Source organism: Somniosus microcephalus, chromosome 3 (assembly GCF_052327205.1).
Source record: "Somniosus microcephalus isolate GS21.2 chromosome 3, FLI_Smic_1.0, whole genome shotgun sequence".
In the NCBI taxonomy this organism is placed as follows: domain Eukaryota; kingdom Metazoa; phylum Chordata; class Chondrichthyes; order Squaliformes; family Somniosidae; genus Somniosus; species Somniosus microcephalus.
Genome location: NC_140989.1, coordinates 163,810,118 through 163,828,791, shown reverse-complemented (window position 1 = coordinate 163,828,791; position 18,674 = coordinate 163,810,118). Strand labels below are relative to the sequence as shown.

Sequence of the window (18,674 nt, the reverse complement as noted above, 5' to 3'; positions counted from 1 at the left end):
AAGGCAGTTTATTGCATGGCCATTTACCTTAACGTCCATTTTGGACCGAGCTAGTTGGTGCGGTCTCGTTTGGTCCAGCGTAACAGAGGCCAGCGTAGGGGTCAGCGTGTCGCTGCGGGTATCAGATGGGGCGGGGGGGGGGGGGTTGGCGGCCTGCTGCGTCCCGGCTGGTGTCCAAGATGGCGGCGTCCATGATTCCCATGTGGCTGGAGTCGTCCACGATGGCTGCTGCTGCGGTGGTTCGCACATGGCTGGGGAGGCCCAAGATGGCGGCCCGCACGGCCCACACGCGGCGCTGTTGGGGGCCCAAGATGGCGGCTCGCACGGCCCACACGCGGCGCTGCTGGCGTTCGGGGTGGCTTTGGCCTTGCAGACGCTAGCATAGTGTCCCTTTTTCCCGCAGCCGAGCAGGTCGCATTCTTCGCCGGGCAGCGCGCTCTGGGGTGTTTGGCCTGGCCACAGAAGAAGCATTTCTGGCCTTGGGATACTGCTGTCTGGCTTTGGGACACTGCTGCGGTGGTTGGGCCGTTGTTGGGCTGTGGCTGGGGTGGCACGGTGCTATGGGGCTGTCCTACCGTGTCCCAGGTTGTCGTTCCCCGCGGCGTCCATGGTGCAGAGGAGTAGGCATCCATGCCCCGGTAGGCTGCGTCCAGCGTTAGTGCGATTTCGGAGGCTTTGTCGAGGGTGAGGTCACTCTGCTCCAGCAGTCGCTGTCGGGTGTAGTTGGACCTGTGGCCCGCTACGAAGGCATCCCGGATCAGTTCCTCCGTGTACTTAGTGGGCGTTACCGCCTTACACACACAGGCCCGGCCAAGCACGGACAGTGCTTGGAGGTATTCCTCAGTCGATTCCCCAGGTTGTTGCTTGCGACTCCCCAGGAGGTGCCTGGCGTAAACTTCGTTCACAGGGCGCGTGTACTGGGTCTTGAGGAGCTGGAGGGCGGCTGTGTACGAGGTCGCGTCCCGGATGACTGAGTACACTCGGTGGTTCACCTTGGAGATCAGGACAGACGGTTTGTTCGCATCCGTTACGACCGCAGTGGAGGCAGTCAAGAATGCCTCGAAGCACATGAGCCAGTGAGCAAACTTGGTGGAAGCGTCCGCTTCCCGACTGTCCAGGTCCAGGCATGCTGGTGTGAGGATCTTCTCCATTATAAAAAATTTAGTTAATAAAATTGATGCATCATCAATTACTCAAAAGACTGAGGTTAAGCGAGTAACAACCAGGCTTTTATTAACTAAAGAATGAAGGTCTAGTCTCGAGTGGTCGACCCGTCCAGAATACTAAGGGACTGGGAGGTAGTCACTTATATACCTGGAATAGTGGGAGGAGTCAGCCGAGGCATGTCCAGACCTGTACCTAGTGGAATACACACACATACAGACAGGTATAACAGTGGTTTACCACAGCTGGTGGTGGAGGGAGTGAATGTTTAAGGTGGTGGATGGGGTGCCAATCAAACAGTCTTTGTCCTGGATGGTGTCAAGCTTTTTGAGTGTTGTTGGAGCTGCATTCATCCAGGCAAGTGGAGAATATTCAATCGCATTCCTTTAATTGTGCCTTGTAGATGATGGAAAGACTTTGAGGAGTCAGGAGGTGAGACACTCGCCACAGAATAACCAGCCTCTGACCTGCTCTTGTGGTCACTGTACTTCTGTGGCTGGTCCAGTTAAGTTTCTGGTCAATGGTGACCCCCTGGATGTTGATGGTGGGGGATTCAGCGATGATAATGCCGTTGGATGTCAAGGGGCGGTGGTTAGACTCTCTCTCTTGTTAGAGATAGTCATTGCCTGGCACTGGTGTGGCGTGAATGTTACTTGCCACTTATCAGCCCAAGCCTGAATGTCGTCCAGGCCTTGCTACATGCGGGCACGGACTGCATCATTATCTGAGGAGTTGTGAATGGAACTGAACACTGCAATCATCAGCGAACATCCCCACTTCTGACCTTATGATGGAGGGAAGGTCAATGAGGAAGCAACTGAAGATGGTTTGGCCAAGGTCACTGCCCTGAGGAACTCCTGCAGTGATGTCCTGGGGCTGAGATGATTGGCTTCCAAAAACCACAACCATCTTCCTTTGTGCTAGATATGACTCCAGCCAGTGGAGAGTTTTTCCCCCGATTCCCATTGACTTCAGTTTTACTAGGGCTCCTTGATACCACACTCTGTCAAATGCTGTCTTGATGTCGAGGGCAGTCACTCACCTCACCAGTAATGGTACAAGGAATCTGTTGAGCTTACTGCAGCTGGAGGGAATCCAGTAATGCTACAAGGGATCTACTGACCTTGCTACAGCTGTTGAGGGGTTCCAGTGCCAATGGTACAAGCGATTTTGTACCGTTAATTCTTTTTTCAGTCAGGTATTCTATGTCGAGGCAAAAAAAAAATGTGCTGAAGGATTACAACCAAGTAAAAACGAGGCAAAAATACAGAGCCTCCAGAGAGCACTGATCGGGAGGATGCAAACATCCAGCATCAGCTGAGAAGGAAAATGCCACTTGTAAAGTTGTGAAATTCGACACATGAAAGACTGAGACTGAAGTAACAGTAGAGATACATTCCAGATATTGTTTTGTACAGGAGCCACTTATTTAACAGAACCACTAATCTTTCTGGATCACTTGCAGGTCTGTGGCCGTGTTAACAGAATGTATGAGAAACAAAGTGCTTGCCAAATTCTTCCGAGAGCAACAGGAGACCTTGAAACACTCCCTACCACTAGGATCCTACCTTCTCAAACCAGTGCAACGCATCCTAAAATACCACCTCCTCTTGCATGTAAGTGGTTTTCAGTCTACAATCCAGTTTTGATGATGACTTTACTGGAAATGAATGCCATTTCCTGCATCTAGACATTTTCTTCTTGTTAGAAATGTCAGAAACTGAGTAAATGGCCAAAATCGCTCATTGTGTGGCTCCTTTCCCCAGTTAAGCTGCAGCTGTTGTGGGGATCAACTGTCAATGTTACAAGGGACCTACTGAACTTGCTGCAGCTATTGTGGGGATCCGGTAATGTCAATGGTACAAGGGATCTACTGAGCTCGATGCAGCTTCTTAATTTTACAGTGTTTGTTTTCAGCATCTTTAGATGTTCAGGATAATCTCTCTTGGGCTTTCATCTGATGTAGATTTCAAAATGGCGGTCTAGGTATGTACCCTTTGAGTGTACAAAGGTTTAACTTGTGTGCCAGTGTATACCATTGACCTGGGTCCAGCAGTTTATGGCATTTTGGAGTTTGCATTCTTGCCACCAAGATTATATATTGAGATGCCCAGTATCAGCTTCGTAAATATGATCATAATTAGCTGTCTTCTATTTGACACCTGAACGAGCTCGCCTAACTCTGGCAGGTAGAGACCATTTAACCAGTCAGGGAGAGCTGGTCTTGAAGATGTGTATGGAACTTTCTGAAAAGGTTGTACTGTGTTCAAATAGATGGTGGAACCATTTTGTTTTTTATGCCTTTGAAAAAGAGCAGCTATTGACCACTAAACCAGAGCTCGCTACAGTGTCTTTCTAGTGTGAGGGGGAGAAATTTGGCAATCACAGTTTGTAAATTTTCTACAATTGTGTGACTTGATATATTTGCGAGCAGTTGACTTAGGGAAGTATGTTTGGGAAAGATATTGGTCATTTTTTTTAAGCCCATTTTCCAGATAGAACTCTGCTCCAGTGCTGCCAGCCCACGATCGCCCCCCACCCCCCCCCCCCCAACCCTGGGGCTACCTGGGACTTACCTGAGGGCCGCTGCCGGTGAGGCAACCATCACAAAATTGCTCAGTTAACAATGGAGGTTCGGCAAGCATCCAGTCAATTGATCAAATTATTGAAATTCAACCTGAGGCCCGATCTCAGGCGGGCCTCCTGGTTGGAGTGCGCACTGTTTGTGCGCTGCGGTAAATTGCCTGAAAATGGGCCATCACCGATTTTCTTCCCACCTTTAGATATTTTAGTTTTCTTGTGACCCTTTACCCTTCTCTTGGTTATTGTTCTGTACAGGAAATAGTTAACCATCTGGAAAAGGACACTGAGTGTTACGATGTGGTGCAGGACGCCATTGACACAATGCAGAGGGTGGCTTGGCACATTAATGATATGAAGAGGAAACATGAGCATGCAGTAAGGCTGCAGGTAATTAATCAATGGCATTTTTAAAATTTCTTCTCGGGTTGTGGGCGTCACTGGCAAGGTTGGCATTTATTGCCCATCCCTGATTACCCTGAGAAGGTGGCGGTGGACCTTCTCCTTAAGCCGCTAGCGGTTTGATACAATCAAATGCTTTGCTAGGCCACTTCAGAGGGCAGTACAGATAGAACTGCTCTAATTGGTCTGTTGGTTAAGTGTTTGTGGGCCATAAGGCCTGTAGATCACAGATTTGATTCTCAGTCTGTGTGGTCCCAAGGTGGCAGTAGGGCTGTAAAGGAATAGCCATATTTCAGAAAGATACACCATCCTATGAACAGAACTTTTGACTTTATTAAAATATGAAAACTGGGTTTAAAAATCTAAAAGCCTCAGACATGGGCTGTAAACAGAATACAGGCTTCTGAGATAAGATGAAGGGTTGTTGACACAGCTGTAAACACCATACAAGTTTTTGAAATGGGAATTGGTTGTTAATACTAAGACAATAGCCCTGTTGAAACAGCAGGTTGGAGGTTGCTCTATGTCTGAACATTGGAAGAAACACAATAGCAATGCCCAAGTTAAGTGTTATAAATCAACACTTCAGAAAGCATCACATAATTTTTTTTTAAATGTGCCTTTGAAAAAATGACATAGTAAAAGAAATACCTGCCATAAAATAGTTTTATGTTAAACATAGAACAAGCAGACACGACGTCTGATATAACCATTGAAGTAGCTAAGAAATGCATAGAACACCCTAGTTGAAGTGTTTTTGAAGTTGAGAATCGCTTGCCCCTTCCAGCGACTTCTGACTTTCTATCTGAAAGTTCCATATTTTATACCCTTTTTGTGGTGGTATATGCTTTGAAGTTTTCTGCTGATGTAAGCTAATTATCTCTAATCATTCTTTCTGTTGACTTCTTTCTAATCTTACTGTCAGTTCGGCTGTTAACTTGTAGAATCCTGTCTCTACCTTTAGGTGTTCAAATTTTATCATAAAAAATAGTTATGACTGATGTATCTATTTGTTGCCATTCTTACGAAGACTTACATTCAATTTTTAAATCACCTTAACTGTTTGTATTACAGACTCCTGTCTCTGTGGTGTTCCAAGTTCAACACATACAGAATGTGATTGCTTGATGCATCTATTGATGTAATATTTACAAAGTCTTCTGTTTTTGATTTACATATTGTAAAAGGTACAAACACTTCAACTAGGGTGTTCTATGCATTTCTTAGCTACTTCAATGGTTATATCACAGACGTCGTGTCTGCTTGTTCTATGTTTAACATAAAACTATTTTACAGCAGGTATTTCTTTTACTTGATGTCATTTTTTCAAAGGCGAATTTTAAAAAAATTTATGTGATGCTTTCTGAAGTGTTGACTTATAACACTTAACTTGGGCATTGCTATTGTGTTTCTTCCAATGTTCAGACATAGAGGAACCTCCAACCTGCTGTTTCAACAGGGCTATTGTCTTAGTATTAACAACCAATTCCCATTTCAAAAGCTTGTATGGTGTTTACAGCTTTGTGTCAACAACCCTTCATCTTATCTCAGAAGTCTGAATTTTGTTTACAGCCTGTGTCTTTGAGGCTTTTAGATTTTTAAACCCAGTTTTCATGTTTTAATAAAGTCAAAAATTCCATTCATAGGATGGTGTATCTTTCTGAAATATGGCTATTCCTTTACAGGGTGACTACCATTAGCCTCAGTTTCCCTGGGTTGGGGAGAGAAAAAGATTAGCCAGAGCCCCCACACTCTTGCTGCTATCCTGCTGGAACGTCGCCAGATGTTGATGCTGCGTGAGGGACAGGGTCATGCTCTGCTGCCAGCACTCGTTAAGCTCACCCATGCAGAATTGCCACCTACCAGATATCGGATGTTGACTGGAGCTGTACCCCAGTACCTGGTGACTAATTGAGAGGGGGCATGGGGAGAGACAAGAAACGGCCAATTTTTTAAGGTGTCTGTTAACCCATTTCACTGGCCCTTACCACAGGCTCAGTGTGACTTGTAGAGATGCAACTGGATTTTGCAGACAGTTCATAAACCATGATGCATTTAGCTCACAAGGATATTATGTTCCCAATTAATAACAGGTAACCAAGGGCATAGTGATCTTGTGATGAGTACATAGTGTAATCACCAAAATACAACAAAAGCATGGCCCTCATCTGTCCCGTATTTGAATAAGATGGTAAATGTTAGTTCTGGTTAGACCCCATCTGGAGTAACTGCATTCAGTTCTGGACACATTATCTCAGGAAGGATATATTAGCCTTGGAGGGGGTGCTGCGCAAATTCACCAGAATGATACCGGGCCTAAAAGGGTTAGATTATGAGGACGGGTTGCATAGACTAGACCTGTATTCTCTTGAGCATAGACGATTAAGGGGTGGTCTAATTGAGGTTTTTACGATGATTAAAGGAGTTGATAGGGTAGATAGAGAGAAACAATTTCCTCTGGTGGGGAAATCCAGAGTGAGGGGGCATAACCTTAAAATTAGAACTAGACTGTTCAGTAGTGATGTCAGGAAACACTTCTTCACACAAAGGATAGTGGAAATCTGGAACTCTCTCCTCCAAAAAGCTGTTGAAGCTAGGTCAATTGAAAATGTCAAAACTGAGATTAATAGATTTTTGTTAGTTAAGAGTATTAAGGGATATGGAACCAAGGTGGGTAAAAGGAGTTGAGCTACAGATCAGCCGTGATCTAATTGAATGGTGGAACAGTCAGGAGTGTGATGGAATACTCTCTACTTGCCTGGATGAGTGCAGCTCCAACAATACTCGAGAAGCTCGACACCATACAGGACAAAGCAGCTCATTTGATTGGCACCCCATCCACCACCTTAAACATTCACTCCCTCCACCACCGGCGTACCGTGGCTGCAGTGTGTACCATCTACAAGATGCACTGCAGCAACTTGCCAAGGCTTCTTCGGCAGCACCTCCCAAACCCACGACCTCTGCCACCTAGAAGGGCAGCAGGCGCATGGGAACACCACCACCTCCAAGTTCCCCTCCAAGTCATACACCATCTTGACTTAGAAGTATATCGCCGTTCCTTCATCGTCACTGGGTCAAAATTCTGGAATTCCCTACCTAACAGCACTGTGGGAGTACCTTCACCACATGGACTGCAGCGGTTCAAGAAGGTGGCTCACCACCACCTTCTCGAGGGCAATTAGGGATGGGCAATAAATGCTGGCCTTGCCAACGACGCCCACATCCCATTAAAAACGAATATTTTTAAAAAAGCGTCAAAGGGCTGAATGGCCTACTCCTGTTCCTGTGTTTTGCTAGCATTAGTTGATCTCACTGTTTTATTTCCACTGCTGTTTGATCATTTATCTGTGTTCTTGTTAAGGAGATACAGAGCCTGCTGACAAACTGGAAGGGTCCAGACCTGACTAGCTATGGAGAGCTGGTTTTAGAGGGAACATTCCGCATACAGCGAGCCAAAAATGAACGCACTTTGTTTCTTTTAGATAAACTTCTTCTCATCACTAAAAAAAGGGAAGAGACGTACACCTATAAAGCTCATATTTTGGTAAGCGCTGTTTTCTCAGTCACTTGTGCTTACCTGGAAGTGTTGGGGTTTGAAGTACTGGGGTTTGAAGTACTCTGCTGAACCAAAAATGTTCTCCTGAAACGCCTGTCTTTTTAATACCATCTACAGTATAATAAGTTAGTAAAGTTCAGTAGTTTTCAATGCTCCCCTGGCCAGCCCTCCCATCTTCTGCCCTTCATAAACTTCAGCTCATCCAAAACTCTCACCAAGTCCTGCTCGCCCTTCATCTCTGTGCTCGCTGACCTACATGAGCGCCTCGTATTTAAGATTCTCTTGAGTTCAAATCCCTCCATGGCCTTGCTATATCTGTAACCTCCTCCAGCCCTAAAAGCGCTTTGCGATCTCTGCATTTTTCCAATTTTGGCCTCTTGTGCATCCTGATTTCTTTTGCCACACCGTTGGCAGCCGTGCCTTCAGCTGTCCCGGCCCTAAGCTCTGGAATACCCTCCCTAAACCTCTCTGCCTCTCTCTCTCCTTTAAGATGCTCCTTAAAACCTGTCTCTTTGACCTAATCACATGTCCTAATATCTCCTTATGTGGCTTGGTGTCAATTTTGGTCTGATTATGCACCTGTGACGTTTTACTACATTTAAAGGCGCTATATAAATACAAGTTAATATTTTACCTGGAGTATTCCGAATGCTCTGCAGTTGTATTGTGGATAAACGCAACTTGTAACAGTTCTATTTTTCGCCTTGAGCCGATAATCCAGGCTGACCCTCCAGCGTAGTACTGAGGGAGTGCTGCACTGTCGGAGGTGTCATCCTTTGGAGGAGATGTTACACCGAGGCCTTGTCTGCCCCCTTAAGTGGACGTAAAAGATCCCGTGGCACCATTCAGAGAATAGCACGAGAATTCCCCTGGAGTCCTGACCAATATTTATCCCTCAACCAATATCACTAAAACAGATTATCTGGCCATTAACACATTCCTGTTTAAGTCTTGCTGTGTGCAATTTAACTGCCATGTTTGTCTGCAAAACAACAACTGCAGTTCATGGCCAATGACTTTTATTTTTTGAAGAACTTTGGGATGTTTTGAGGACATGAAAGGTGCTATATTAATGCAATTTCTTTTCTTTCTAAGTATGTAAAATTAGTTAATATGTAAAAGCGAGTGAGATTTAGAGCTCTAACATTGCTCTCTTTCTCCAGTGTTGTAACCTGATGCTTGTGGAGGTAATACCAAAGGAGCCCCTTAGTTTCAGTGTCTTCCACTATAAGAATCCCAAAGTGCAGCACACAGTACAGGTAGGATATCTTCTGTTGTATAAGTCTTGGGTTTCTACACCCTGTGTTGTGCTACTGAATGGCTAGCTGGGCTTTCCAAATAAAACAGCAGGCTGAAATTCCAGCCTTTTGCTAGTCTTGATGAAAATTACTTTAGTGGAAATGAAAATGGGGAGAGATGTATCCTGGAAGCTGATTCGATAGCGCCTGTTTTATACTACTGTCAAAACTACCCCCCACCCCTGCTTCCCTTGAGTTTATTGCTACACCTCAGGAATGTGTGTAGGCCAGAGCATTCCAACGCCTGATTCTTCAACCTGTGCTCCCATCTAATGAGCTTCAAATTTGACATTCACTGTTAACTTTTATAATGTGTGCTACTAGTTCCACAAAGGAACATCCCTTTTGCCCTGCCAGTACACTTTACACCTAATCCCAGCCTATTACCATCTCGTCTAGCTTCTAATCTCTTTTACTTCTTTTGTTTCTTTTATTCTTTTGTCCGATCGCAGCCCTGCCTCCGATCTAGTTTCTTTTCTTTCCAGTTTTGAAGAAGGGTCCAACCCGAAACGTCAACTCAAATTTCTCTCCACGGATGTTGCCTGACCTGCTGAGTTTTTCCAGCATTTTCTGTTGTTATCCCTTTACACAGGGTGAGGTGCACAGATTCAACCGCCACCGGGCAAGTTACTGCTTCATACAACATCTGGAATGGGCTGCATGCAGGGTGATAGAACAGGAAACCCTGACGAGATTCCAAAAGGGATCAGGCAAATAGGATTCATTGAAAGTAGATTTACATAGGAACAGGAGTAGATCCATTCAGCCCCTTGAGCTGGTTCCACAATTCAATTAGATAATGGCTGATCTGTACCTTAAATCCATTTACCTGCCTTTTGATCTATATCCCTTGATAAACTTGCCCAACAAAAATATATTGATCTTAGTCTTGAAAATTTTAATCAACTTTTGGGGGGAGAATTTTCTAGATTTCCACTACCATTTGTTTGAAAAATGTAGTGGAATCTTGGGTGAAGTTAGATGGTTGGGTGAAGATTTATCCATGCCTGCAAGTGTTTCTATGTGACATTATCGAGTCATCCTAGGTTCTCTTCATGCTTGTTATATTTTCTAACAGGCCAAGTCAATGCCGGACAAGAGGCTTTGGATTCTTCATCTGAAGAGGCTGATTCTTGAAAATCACCCGGCCAAGATCCCAGCTAAGGTGTGAAGCAGGGCCATCAAGTTGGATTTTCCGATTCTTTAGGATGCCCTTATACTAATTTAGCATTGATACTCTGCACCGACACTAAACTCCCAGGCGTAGAGTTTCCACTAGGGGAGTAATTGGCAGAATGCGCTGGCCACTGCGTCGCTTTTGCCGAGGTAAAGTTACACTTAAGTTTCCGTGCAAGCTCTTCAGCCTAAACCCAAACTTAAAAACACCCATGAATCAGCACAATCCAGCCACGTAATCGATTTGTGACTGGAACAGGGCATCCTCCAGCATTCTGAAGAGGAGTGGGATTGCCAGGAATTGAGCTGTTCTTCAACTGACTGATTTAATGCTCTTGGTATTACTTTTTAATTGCCTTCAAATGGCTGCTTTGACCTGCCCTTGGTACATGGGACCTGTGACCAACCGTCTATTGAAGCCACACAGGTGTGTCCTGCTCTGCTGTAATTGACTGAATTTAGACTAATTTAAACTGAATTTGAAGTAATTGCAGCAGCAGAAGAAACCGACCCAGGTCAGCCTTCAATTGACTGCTGGTCCCTGCAGGTGCAGGTCATTAACGCTGGATTCACATGACCACGACTGCCTGTCCACCCGTGAATCTGGGCGCAATGTGGTGAACACCACCGAACGGGCGCAATCGGCTGAAACTCGCCATTACGACCTGGGGGCATGGCCAGTTTTGTGGGCAGGGACTGCTTCGGTGAATAGACTTTTGAACCATCGTAAAAGATTGTGGAAACTCTAACTTAAAGTAGTTATGGGCGTAACTCACTTGAGTTTAAAATTCCGCCATCTTTAGCGAGATCATTCTATTCCGCCCAGATTACACTGATATCTGGGTGTAAATCATGAGGAAACACCACGCTGTGGCTTGTAAATCACAGACTGAAGCAGAGTGAGAGTCCCTCAAATCTTGGTCCGCCTCACCCAATGCCTGGTGTGACCCTGACTCCGGATTCAGGTTACATTTGCACTACTAACTGCAGGGTGGGAGTGAAGCAAATCCACTTCACACCAACACTACAAGCTCTAGCGTGAATGCAGTCTGAGATGGTCTCTGGAAATGTAGCTTGTTACTGTATTCCAATTTGTGAAGCGATGGCTGCCAATTGCACAGCTAAAGGCTTTTGTTCCACTTATAATTATGCATTTGCCACATCCACCCAGCTATACCCTCTGGTTATGGATTAGCTGGTAATTATCTTGGTCAACAAACTGATTTATTTTTAATTCTACGTCGCTCGCCTAATGTCTTGGTAGTGGAAAATAGAATCATTAAAGTTAATGCTGACTCTTCCTAATGGCTTGTTTTGAAGTTGTTTGCTTTTTAAACAGTCTGCTGTAAAGCTTTGTTGCCATTCAAGTCTGTTCTTGTTTCCTGAGTCCTATTTTCCCACTTGAAACACTTGCGCCCCTTGTTTGTTTCTGAAGGGAGGGGTCCACGTAAATATAATTACAGCGCTGCTTTCAGCTGCCCTTTTTGAAGTCAGCGTGTTACGACTGATAGTTTTAAGCGGAGGAGGCCGGAGGCTGAAGAATAAACTGCTGTTTTTATTTACAGGCCAAACAAGCAATTCTAGAGATGGATGCCATTCGTAAGTAGTTTTCAAGTTGGCCTGTTTTGAGTGTGCTGCCAAGTTATTGCCGTTCAATATTAATTAACATGTTCTCTAACTGTACTGCGGTGCCTGGGTTGTGTCCCACTGATTTATATTGTCAGAACCACCCGGCCACCCACAGCCCCCTCCTCTTCACCCCCGAGGCTGAGATCCACATACACAATATAAATGTAACTGGACATTGTTATAACCAAATGATATAGATACATAGATCTTTATAAATACCCTCCCAGGTCCCTCTCTCTCTATACACACTCCATGCCCCCTCTAGGATTCTCTCTAAACTCAATACCCCCTCTAGGACTCATATGAACATAAGAATTAGGAACTGGAGTAGGCCTTACTGCCCCTCAAGCCTGCTCCACCATTCAATAAGATCGTGGCTGATCTTCGACCTCAACTCCACTTTCCCACCCGATCCTCATATCCCTTGATTTCCCGAGAGTCCAAAAATCTATCTATCTCAGCCTTGAATTATACTCAATGACTCAGCATCCACAGCCCTTTGGGGTAGAGAATTCCAAAGATTCACGACCCTCTGAGTGAAGAAATTCCTCCTCATTTCAGTCTTAAATGGCCTACCCCTTATCCTGAGACTATGCCCCCTCGTTCTAGACATTCCAGCCAGGGGAAACAACCTCTCAGCATCTACCCTGTCAACCCCCCTCAGAATCTTGTGTTTCAGTGAGATCACCTCATTCTTCTAAACTCCAGAGAGTATAGGCCCAATCTCTCCTCATAGGACAACCCTCTCATCCTAGGGATCAATCTAGTGAACCTTCGTTGCACTGCCTCTATGGCAAGTATGTCCTTCCTCAGATAAGGAGACCAAAACTTTGCACAGTACTCCAAGTGTGGTCTCACCAAAGCCCTGTACAATTGTTGCAAGACTTCCTTACTCGTGTACTCAACCCCTTGCAATAAAGGCCAACATACCATTTGCTGCCTTAATTGCTTGCTGTACCTGCATGCTAACTTTGTGTTTCCTGTATGAGGACACCTAAATCTCTCTGAACACCAACATTTAATAGTTTTTCACCATTTAAAAAATATTCTGTTTTTCTATTCTTCCTACCAAAGTGAATAACCTCACATTTCCCCACATTATACTCCATCTGCCACCTTATTGCCCACTCACTTAATCTGTGCAGGTTATTTGTATCCTCCTCACAGCTTACTTTCCCACCCAACTTTGTATCATCAGCAAACTTGGATACATTACACTCGGTCTCTTCATCTAAGCCATTAATATAGATTGTAAATAGCTGAGACCCAAGCACTGACCCTTGCGGCACCCCACTTGTTACAGCCTGTCAACCGGAAAATGACCCGGTTATCTGTCCGTTAACCAATCCTCTATCCATGCTGATGTATTCCCCCCAACCCCAGGAACCCTTATCTTGCGTAGCAACTTTTTATGTGGCACCTTATCAAATGCCTCTTGGAAATCCAAATATACGCCATCCACTGGTTCCCCTTTATCTACCCTGCTAGTTACATCCTCAAAATACCCTAATTTGTTAAGCATGATTTCCCTTTCATGAAACCATGTTGACTCTGCCTAATCATATTATGATTTTCTAAGTGCCCTGTTACCACTTAGATAATAATGGATTCCAGCATTTTCCCAACAGTGATGTCAGGCTAACTAGCCTATAGTTCCCTGTTTTCTTTCTCTCTCCTTATTTGAATAGCGGGGTTACATTTGCTACCTTCCAATCCGCTGGGACCGTTCTAGAATCAAGGGAATTTTGGAAGATGACAACCAATGCATCCACTATCTCTGCAGCCACCTCCTTTTAGAACCCTCGGATGTAGGCTATCTGGTCATGGGGATTTGTCGGCTTTTAGTCCCATTAGGTTTCTCGAGTACTTTTTCTCTGCTAATATGAATTACTTTAAGTTCCTCACTCTTACTAGCCCCTTCATTCCCCACTATTTTTGGGGTTTTTTTTGTGTCGTCTTCTGTGAAGACCGATACAAAATATTTGTTTAGTTATAATTTCACCTGTCTCAGCCTCTAAGGGACCAACGCTTACTTTTGCTACTCTCTTGCTTTTAACATGCTTGTAGAAGCTCGCTCGCTCACCCTCCCTCCCTCTCTCCACTCCGTACCCCCTCTAGGTCGGTCTCTCGCACTCTCTCCACTCAGTACCCCCTCTAGGTCGCGCACTCTCTCTTGCTCTCCACTTAATTACCCCCTCTAGGACTCTTCTCAAGATATACACACAATACCTCCTCTGACATACACTCAGTACTCCCTCTACTGAGTTTATTTGGTTCTTCTAAAGAAACCAAAGCCTAGATTTTCCACTCCATGTTCTTTCTACATTGGTGGAAACCCATTTAACTGGTGACGGGTATGGATGAATAACAACTTGCGTTTATTTTGCACCTTTAACATTTAAAAAGAAGTTCCAAAAGTGCTTCAGAGATTTAATCAGAAAAGAAATGGTCATCAAGCCAAAGTAGGAGATATTAGAGGGGGTGACCTAAAGCTTAAGAAGGAGGTCAAAGACAGGAGTTTTAAGGAAGGCTTTAAAAGAGATGGGGAAAGTGAAGAAGAGGAGGGGTTTAGGTTGTGTTCTCTAGCATGTAGGGCTTTGGTAGCTGAAGGTACAGGAGGGCTGCATAAGAGGCCAGAATCTGAGGAATGAGAGTTCTCGAAGTGGGAGGGGGCGGGACTGGAGTAACAGAAGGGGAGGGGCAAGGCCATGAACTGATTTAAACGTGGGGCTTAGAATTTGAAATCGGAGGCATTGGGATATCAGGGCCAATGTAGGTCATTGAGGACAGGGGTGGTGGGTGAATGGGAGTTGGAGCAAGATTGGAACAGAGACCTAGGGATGCAAATACATAATTGCCTGAAAATATGAATGTAGGTTGCTAAAGCCATAAAAAAAGGTCAATAGTGTCTTGGGTTTTATAAATAGTAGCAGAGTACAAGAGCAAAGAAATAATGAGAAATTTATACAAAGCATTGGTTAGGCTAGGAGTGCAGTTTTGGGCACCCTGTTATAGAAAGGACATTAAAACCATAGAGAGCGTACAGCATCGATTCCCCATGATGCTGCCAGAGATGGGAAACTATAGTTATGAGGAGAGACTTCAGATAGTGGGACTATTTCCACTGGAACAGAGAAGGCTAAGAGGCGATTTAATAGATAAAATTATGAAGGGTTTTGATGAGAGGAAATGGGGGGAAGATTATTTCCTCTGGTTGGGAATTTAGTAACGAGGGGTCATTAATTTAAAATTATCACTGAGAATGAGGAGAGCGGTTGGGGAAATTTCTTTACACAGTGTTGCAGCATAGCTGAGGCAGAGACCATTGCATCTTTGAAGGGAAAAGTGGATAAATATTTGAAGCAGAGAGCGGGATTAGTTTTGGATTGATCTAGCATAGCTTCAGTTGGCTGAAGTCTTCTGTGCTATAAACGTCTATGGTTCTAAAGTGATACTGATTGGAAAATCTAGGCTCAGCAGCCTGTTGTATTGGAGAATCTTGGAGTGATGGAAATTACTCATTGTGTGTGACAGTATTGCAGGGTTTTCGAATGCTCTGTGTCCTATCTGACAACACATTTTAAAGGTTCTCATGGTGATGTGAATTTCATTTCAATTTGAAAACCTGCTTTCTGCATGCAGATGTTTACATACATATATTACATAAAATTTTACAGCACAGAAACATATGTATTCATGCATTCATTGCTTGTTGTCTGGTTTACTTCAGAATGATAGATTTTGTTAGGTAATGGTATGACGGAATATGGAGCAAGGGTGGGTAAATGGAGTTGAGGTGCAGATCAGCCATGATTTAATAGAATGGCGGAGCAGGCTCGAAGGGCTGAACAGCCTACTCCTGTTCCTTATGTTCCTACTTTCTCAGTCACTGAAGTTCCAGTTTCCAATATTCTGTTTTGTCAGGCACTGGGGTAATGCAGCCTAGCATGAGGCCCAGACACAGGTTTATATAGAGTTAATGGCAAGCTGTTTGGACTCGCATATGCTTTTAGCTATATAGAAAAGGGGCCCAGTGACTTGGTGGGTTTCTGAGCTCCTTACAGGTACAGCCATTGAGGTTTCCACTACACATGGAGGCTGTTCAGCCCATTGCCTGTGTTGACTTTTTGCCAAAGCCAATTCTAAGCTAATCTGTTGCTCTGCTCTCTCTCGATAGCCTTATATCTTCAAACTAGCTGGAGTGCCCGGCGGTGCCGAGGCTTTTTCGAGGGCATGTTGTTGTTGGAAGAGAGAGAGAGAGCGACTGGGGGGGGGCGGGGAAAGAGAGCGAGCGACTGGGGGGGGGGAGAGAGAGAGAGCGACTGGGGGGGGGAAGAGAGAGAGCGACTGGGGGGGGAAGAGAGAGAGCGACTGGGGGGGGAAGAGAGAGAGCGACTGGGGGGGAAGAGAGAGAGCGACTGGGGGGGGGAAGAGAGAGCGACTGGGGGGGTGAAGAGAGAGAGCGACTGGGGGGGGGAAGAGAGAGCGACTGGGGGGGGGAAGAGAGAGCGACTGGGGGGGGTAGAGAGCGCGACGGGGGGGAAGAGAGAGCTGGGGGGGAAGAGAGAGAGCGACTGGGGGGGAAGAGAGAGCGACGGGGGGGAAGAGAGCGACTGGGGGGGTAGAGAGAGCGCGACGGGGGGGGAAGAGAGAGCGATGGGGGGGAAGAGAGAGAGCGACTGGGGGGGAAGAGAGAGCGACGGGGGGGGAAGAGAGAGCGACGGGGGGGAAGAGAGAGAGCGAGTAGGGGGGGAAGAGAGAGAGCGACTGGGGGGGGAAGAGAGAGCGACGGGGGGGGAAGAGAGAGCGACTGGGGGGGGAAGAGAGAGAGCGAGTGGGGGGGGAAGAGAGAGAGCGACTGGGGGGGAAGAGGGAGCGACTGGGGGGGAAGGGAGAGAGCGACTGGGGGGGGGAAGAGAGAGAGCGACTGGGGGGGAAGAGAGAGCGACGGGGGGGGGGAAGAGCGAGAGCGACTGGGGGGGGAAGAGAGAGAGCGACTGGGGGGGAAGAGAGAGCGACGGGGGGGAAGAGAGAGCGACGGGGGGGAAGAGAGAGAGCGACTGGGGGGGAAAGAGAGAGAGCGACTGGGGGGGAAAGAGAGAGAGCGACTGGGGGGGAAAGAGAGAGCGACTGGGGGGAAGAGAGAGAGCGACTGGGGGGGAAAGAGAGAGAGCGACTGGGGGGGAAGAGAGAGAGCGACTGGGGGGGAAGAGAGAGAGCGACTGGGGGGGGGAAGAGAGAGAGAGCGACTGTGGGGGGGGAGAGAGAGCGACTGGGGGGGGAAGAGAACTCCCTCTCCCTCACACCCCCCCCCTCCCTCACACTCCCCCCTCCCTCACACTCTCTCCCCCCTTCCCTCACGCTCTCCCCCCTTCCCTCACGCTCCCCCCCCACACAATACAATACAATACAAATCGCTTTATTGGCATGATAAGGTACATCTTATGTTGCCAAAGCATCAAAATACATTTATGGTTGAACACATAAACGCGGTTCCATTCATACAGTGTATAAACAGGTATATCACTGAGTTTATAAATACACACTCCCCCCCCCCCCCCCCCCCCCACACACACACACACCCCCCTCTCCCTCCCTCACACTCCCCCCCCCCCACACACACTCCTCCCCCCTCACAATCCCCCCTCTGCCTCACACTCCCCCCTCTCCCTCACTCCCCCCTCCTCTCCCTCACAGTCCCCACTCCCCCCCCTCCTCTCCCTCACACTCCCCACTCCCCCCTCCTCTCCTTCACACTCCCCACTCCCCCCTCCTCTCCCTCACACTCCCCACTCCTCTCCCTCACACTCCCCACTCCCCCCTCCTCTCCCTCACAGTCCCCACTCCCCCCCTCCTCTCCCTCACACTCCCCACTCCCCCCTCCTCTCCTTCACACTCCCCACTCAATTCACAATTTCACAATTCAAATCGCTTTATTGGCATGATAAGTTACATCTTATGTTGCCAAAGCATCAAAATACATTTATGGTTTAGCACATAAACGCAGTTCTATTCATACAGTGTATAAACAGGTATATCCCTGAGTGTATAAATATACATTCGCATTGTTTATATATATTCTTTTCTTAGTTTACTGGTTGTCCCTCTGTTCATGGCAAGCTGTAACATAGTGTGCTGCCAGTGTTATACAGCTTCTCTCCTCTCCCAGTAGGAATGGGAGTTTTTGGTTGTCATTCAGATTTCTGAAATCAGGGCATATTTGTGAGAATTTTTGGTAGAAATTCTCCCTGATGCCCTGATATTTTCCACAAGCTGTGAGGAAGTGCATCTCTGTCTCCACCACTCCCTGACTGCAGTGAGAGCATATCCTGTCCTCTCTTGGCAGCCTGGTCTGCCTGTGTCTGCCACTCCCCCCTCCTCTCCCTCACACTCCCCACTCCTCTCCCTCACACTCCCCACTCCCCCCTCCTCTTCCCTCACACTCCCCACTCCCCCCCTCCTCCCCCTCACACTCCCCCACTCCCCCCTCCTCTCCCTCACACTCCCCACTCCCCCCTCCTCTCCCTCACACTCCCCACTCCCCCCTCCTCTCCCTCACACTCCCCACTCCCCCCTCCTCTCCCTCACACTCCGCACTCCCCCCTCCTCTCCCTCACACTCCCCACTCCTCTCCCTCACACTCCCCACTCCCCCCTCCTCTCCCTCACACTCCCCACTCCGCCCTCCTCTCCTTCACACTCCCCACTCCCCCTCCTCTCCCTCACACTCCCCACTCCTCTCCCTCACACTCCCCACTCCCCCCCTCCTCTCCCTCACACTCCCCACTCCCCCCCTCCTCCCCCTCACACTCCCCCACTCCCCCCCTCCTCTCCCTCACACTCCCCACTCCCCCCCTCCTCTCCCTC

General features: G+C 46.9%; 1 protein-coding gene across 3 annotated transcripts in view; it reads left to right on the top strand.

Moving 5' to 3' along the window:
• LOC147121518 (pleckstrin homology domain-containing family G member 1-like) overlaps nucleotides 1-18,674 on the top strand; it is a 276,360-nt gene that overhangs the window by 222,580 nt on the left and 35,106 nt on the right. For all 3 annotated transcript variants that reach the window (XM_085981837.1, XM_085981839.1, XM_085981838.1), the window contains exons 7-12: nucleotides 2,630-2,780; nucleotides 4,003-4,134; nucleotides 7,511-7,693; nucleotides 8,869-8,964; nucleotides 10,082-10,168; nucleotides 11,745-11,778. In XM_085981837.1, the coding sequence (XP_085837963.1) occupies nucleotides 2,630-2,780; nucleotides 4,003-4,134; nucleotides 7,511-7,693; nucleotides 8,869-8,964; nucleotides 10,082-10,168; nucleotides 11,745-11,778 (683 nt within the window). The remainder of the gene's footprint in view (nucleotides 1-2,629; nucleotides 2,781-4,002; nucleotides 4,135-7,510; nucleotides 7,694-8,868; nucleotides 8,965-10,081; nucleotides 10,169-11,744; nucleotides 11,779-18,674) is intronic.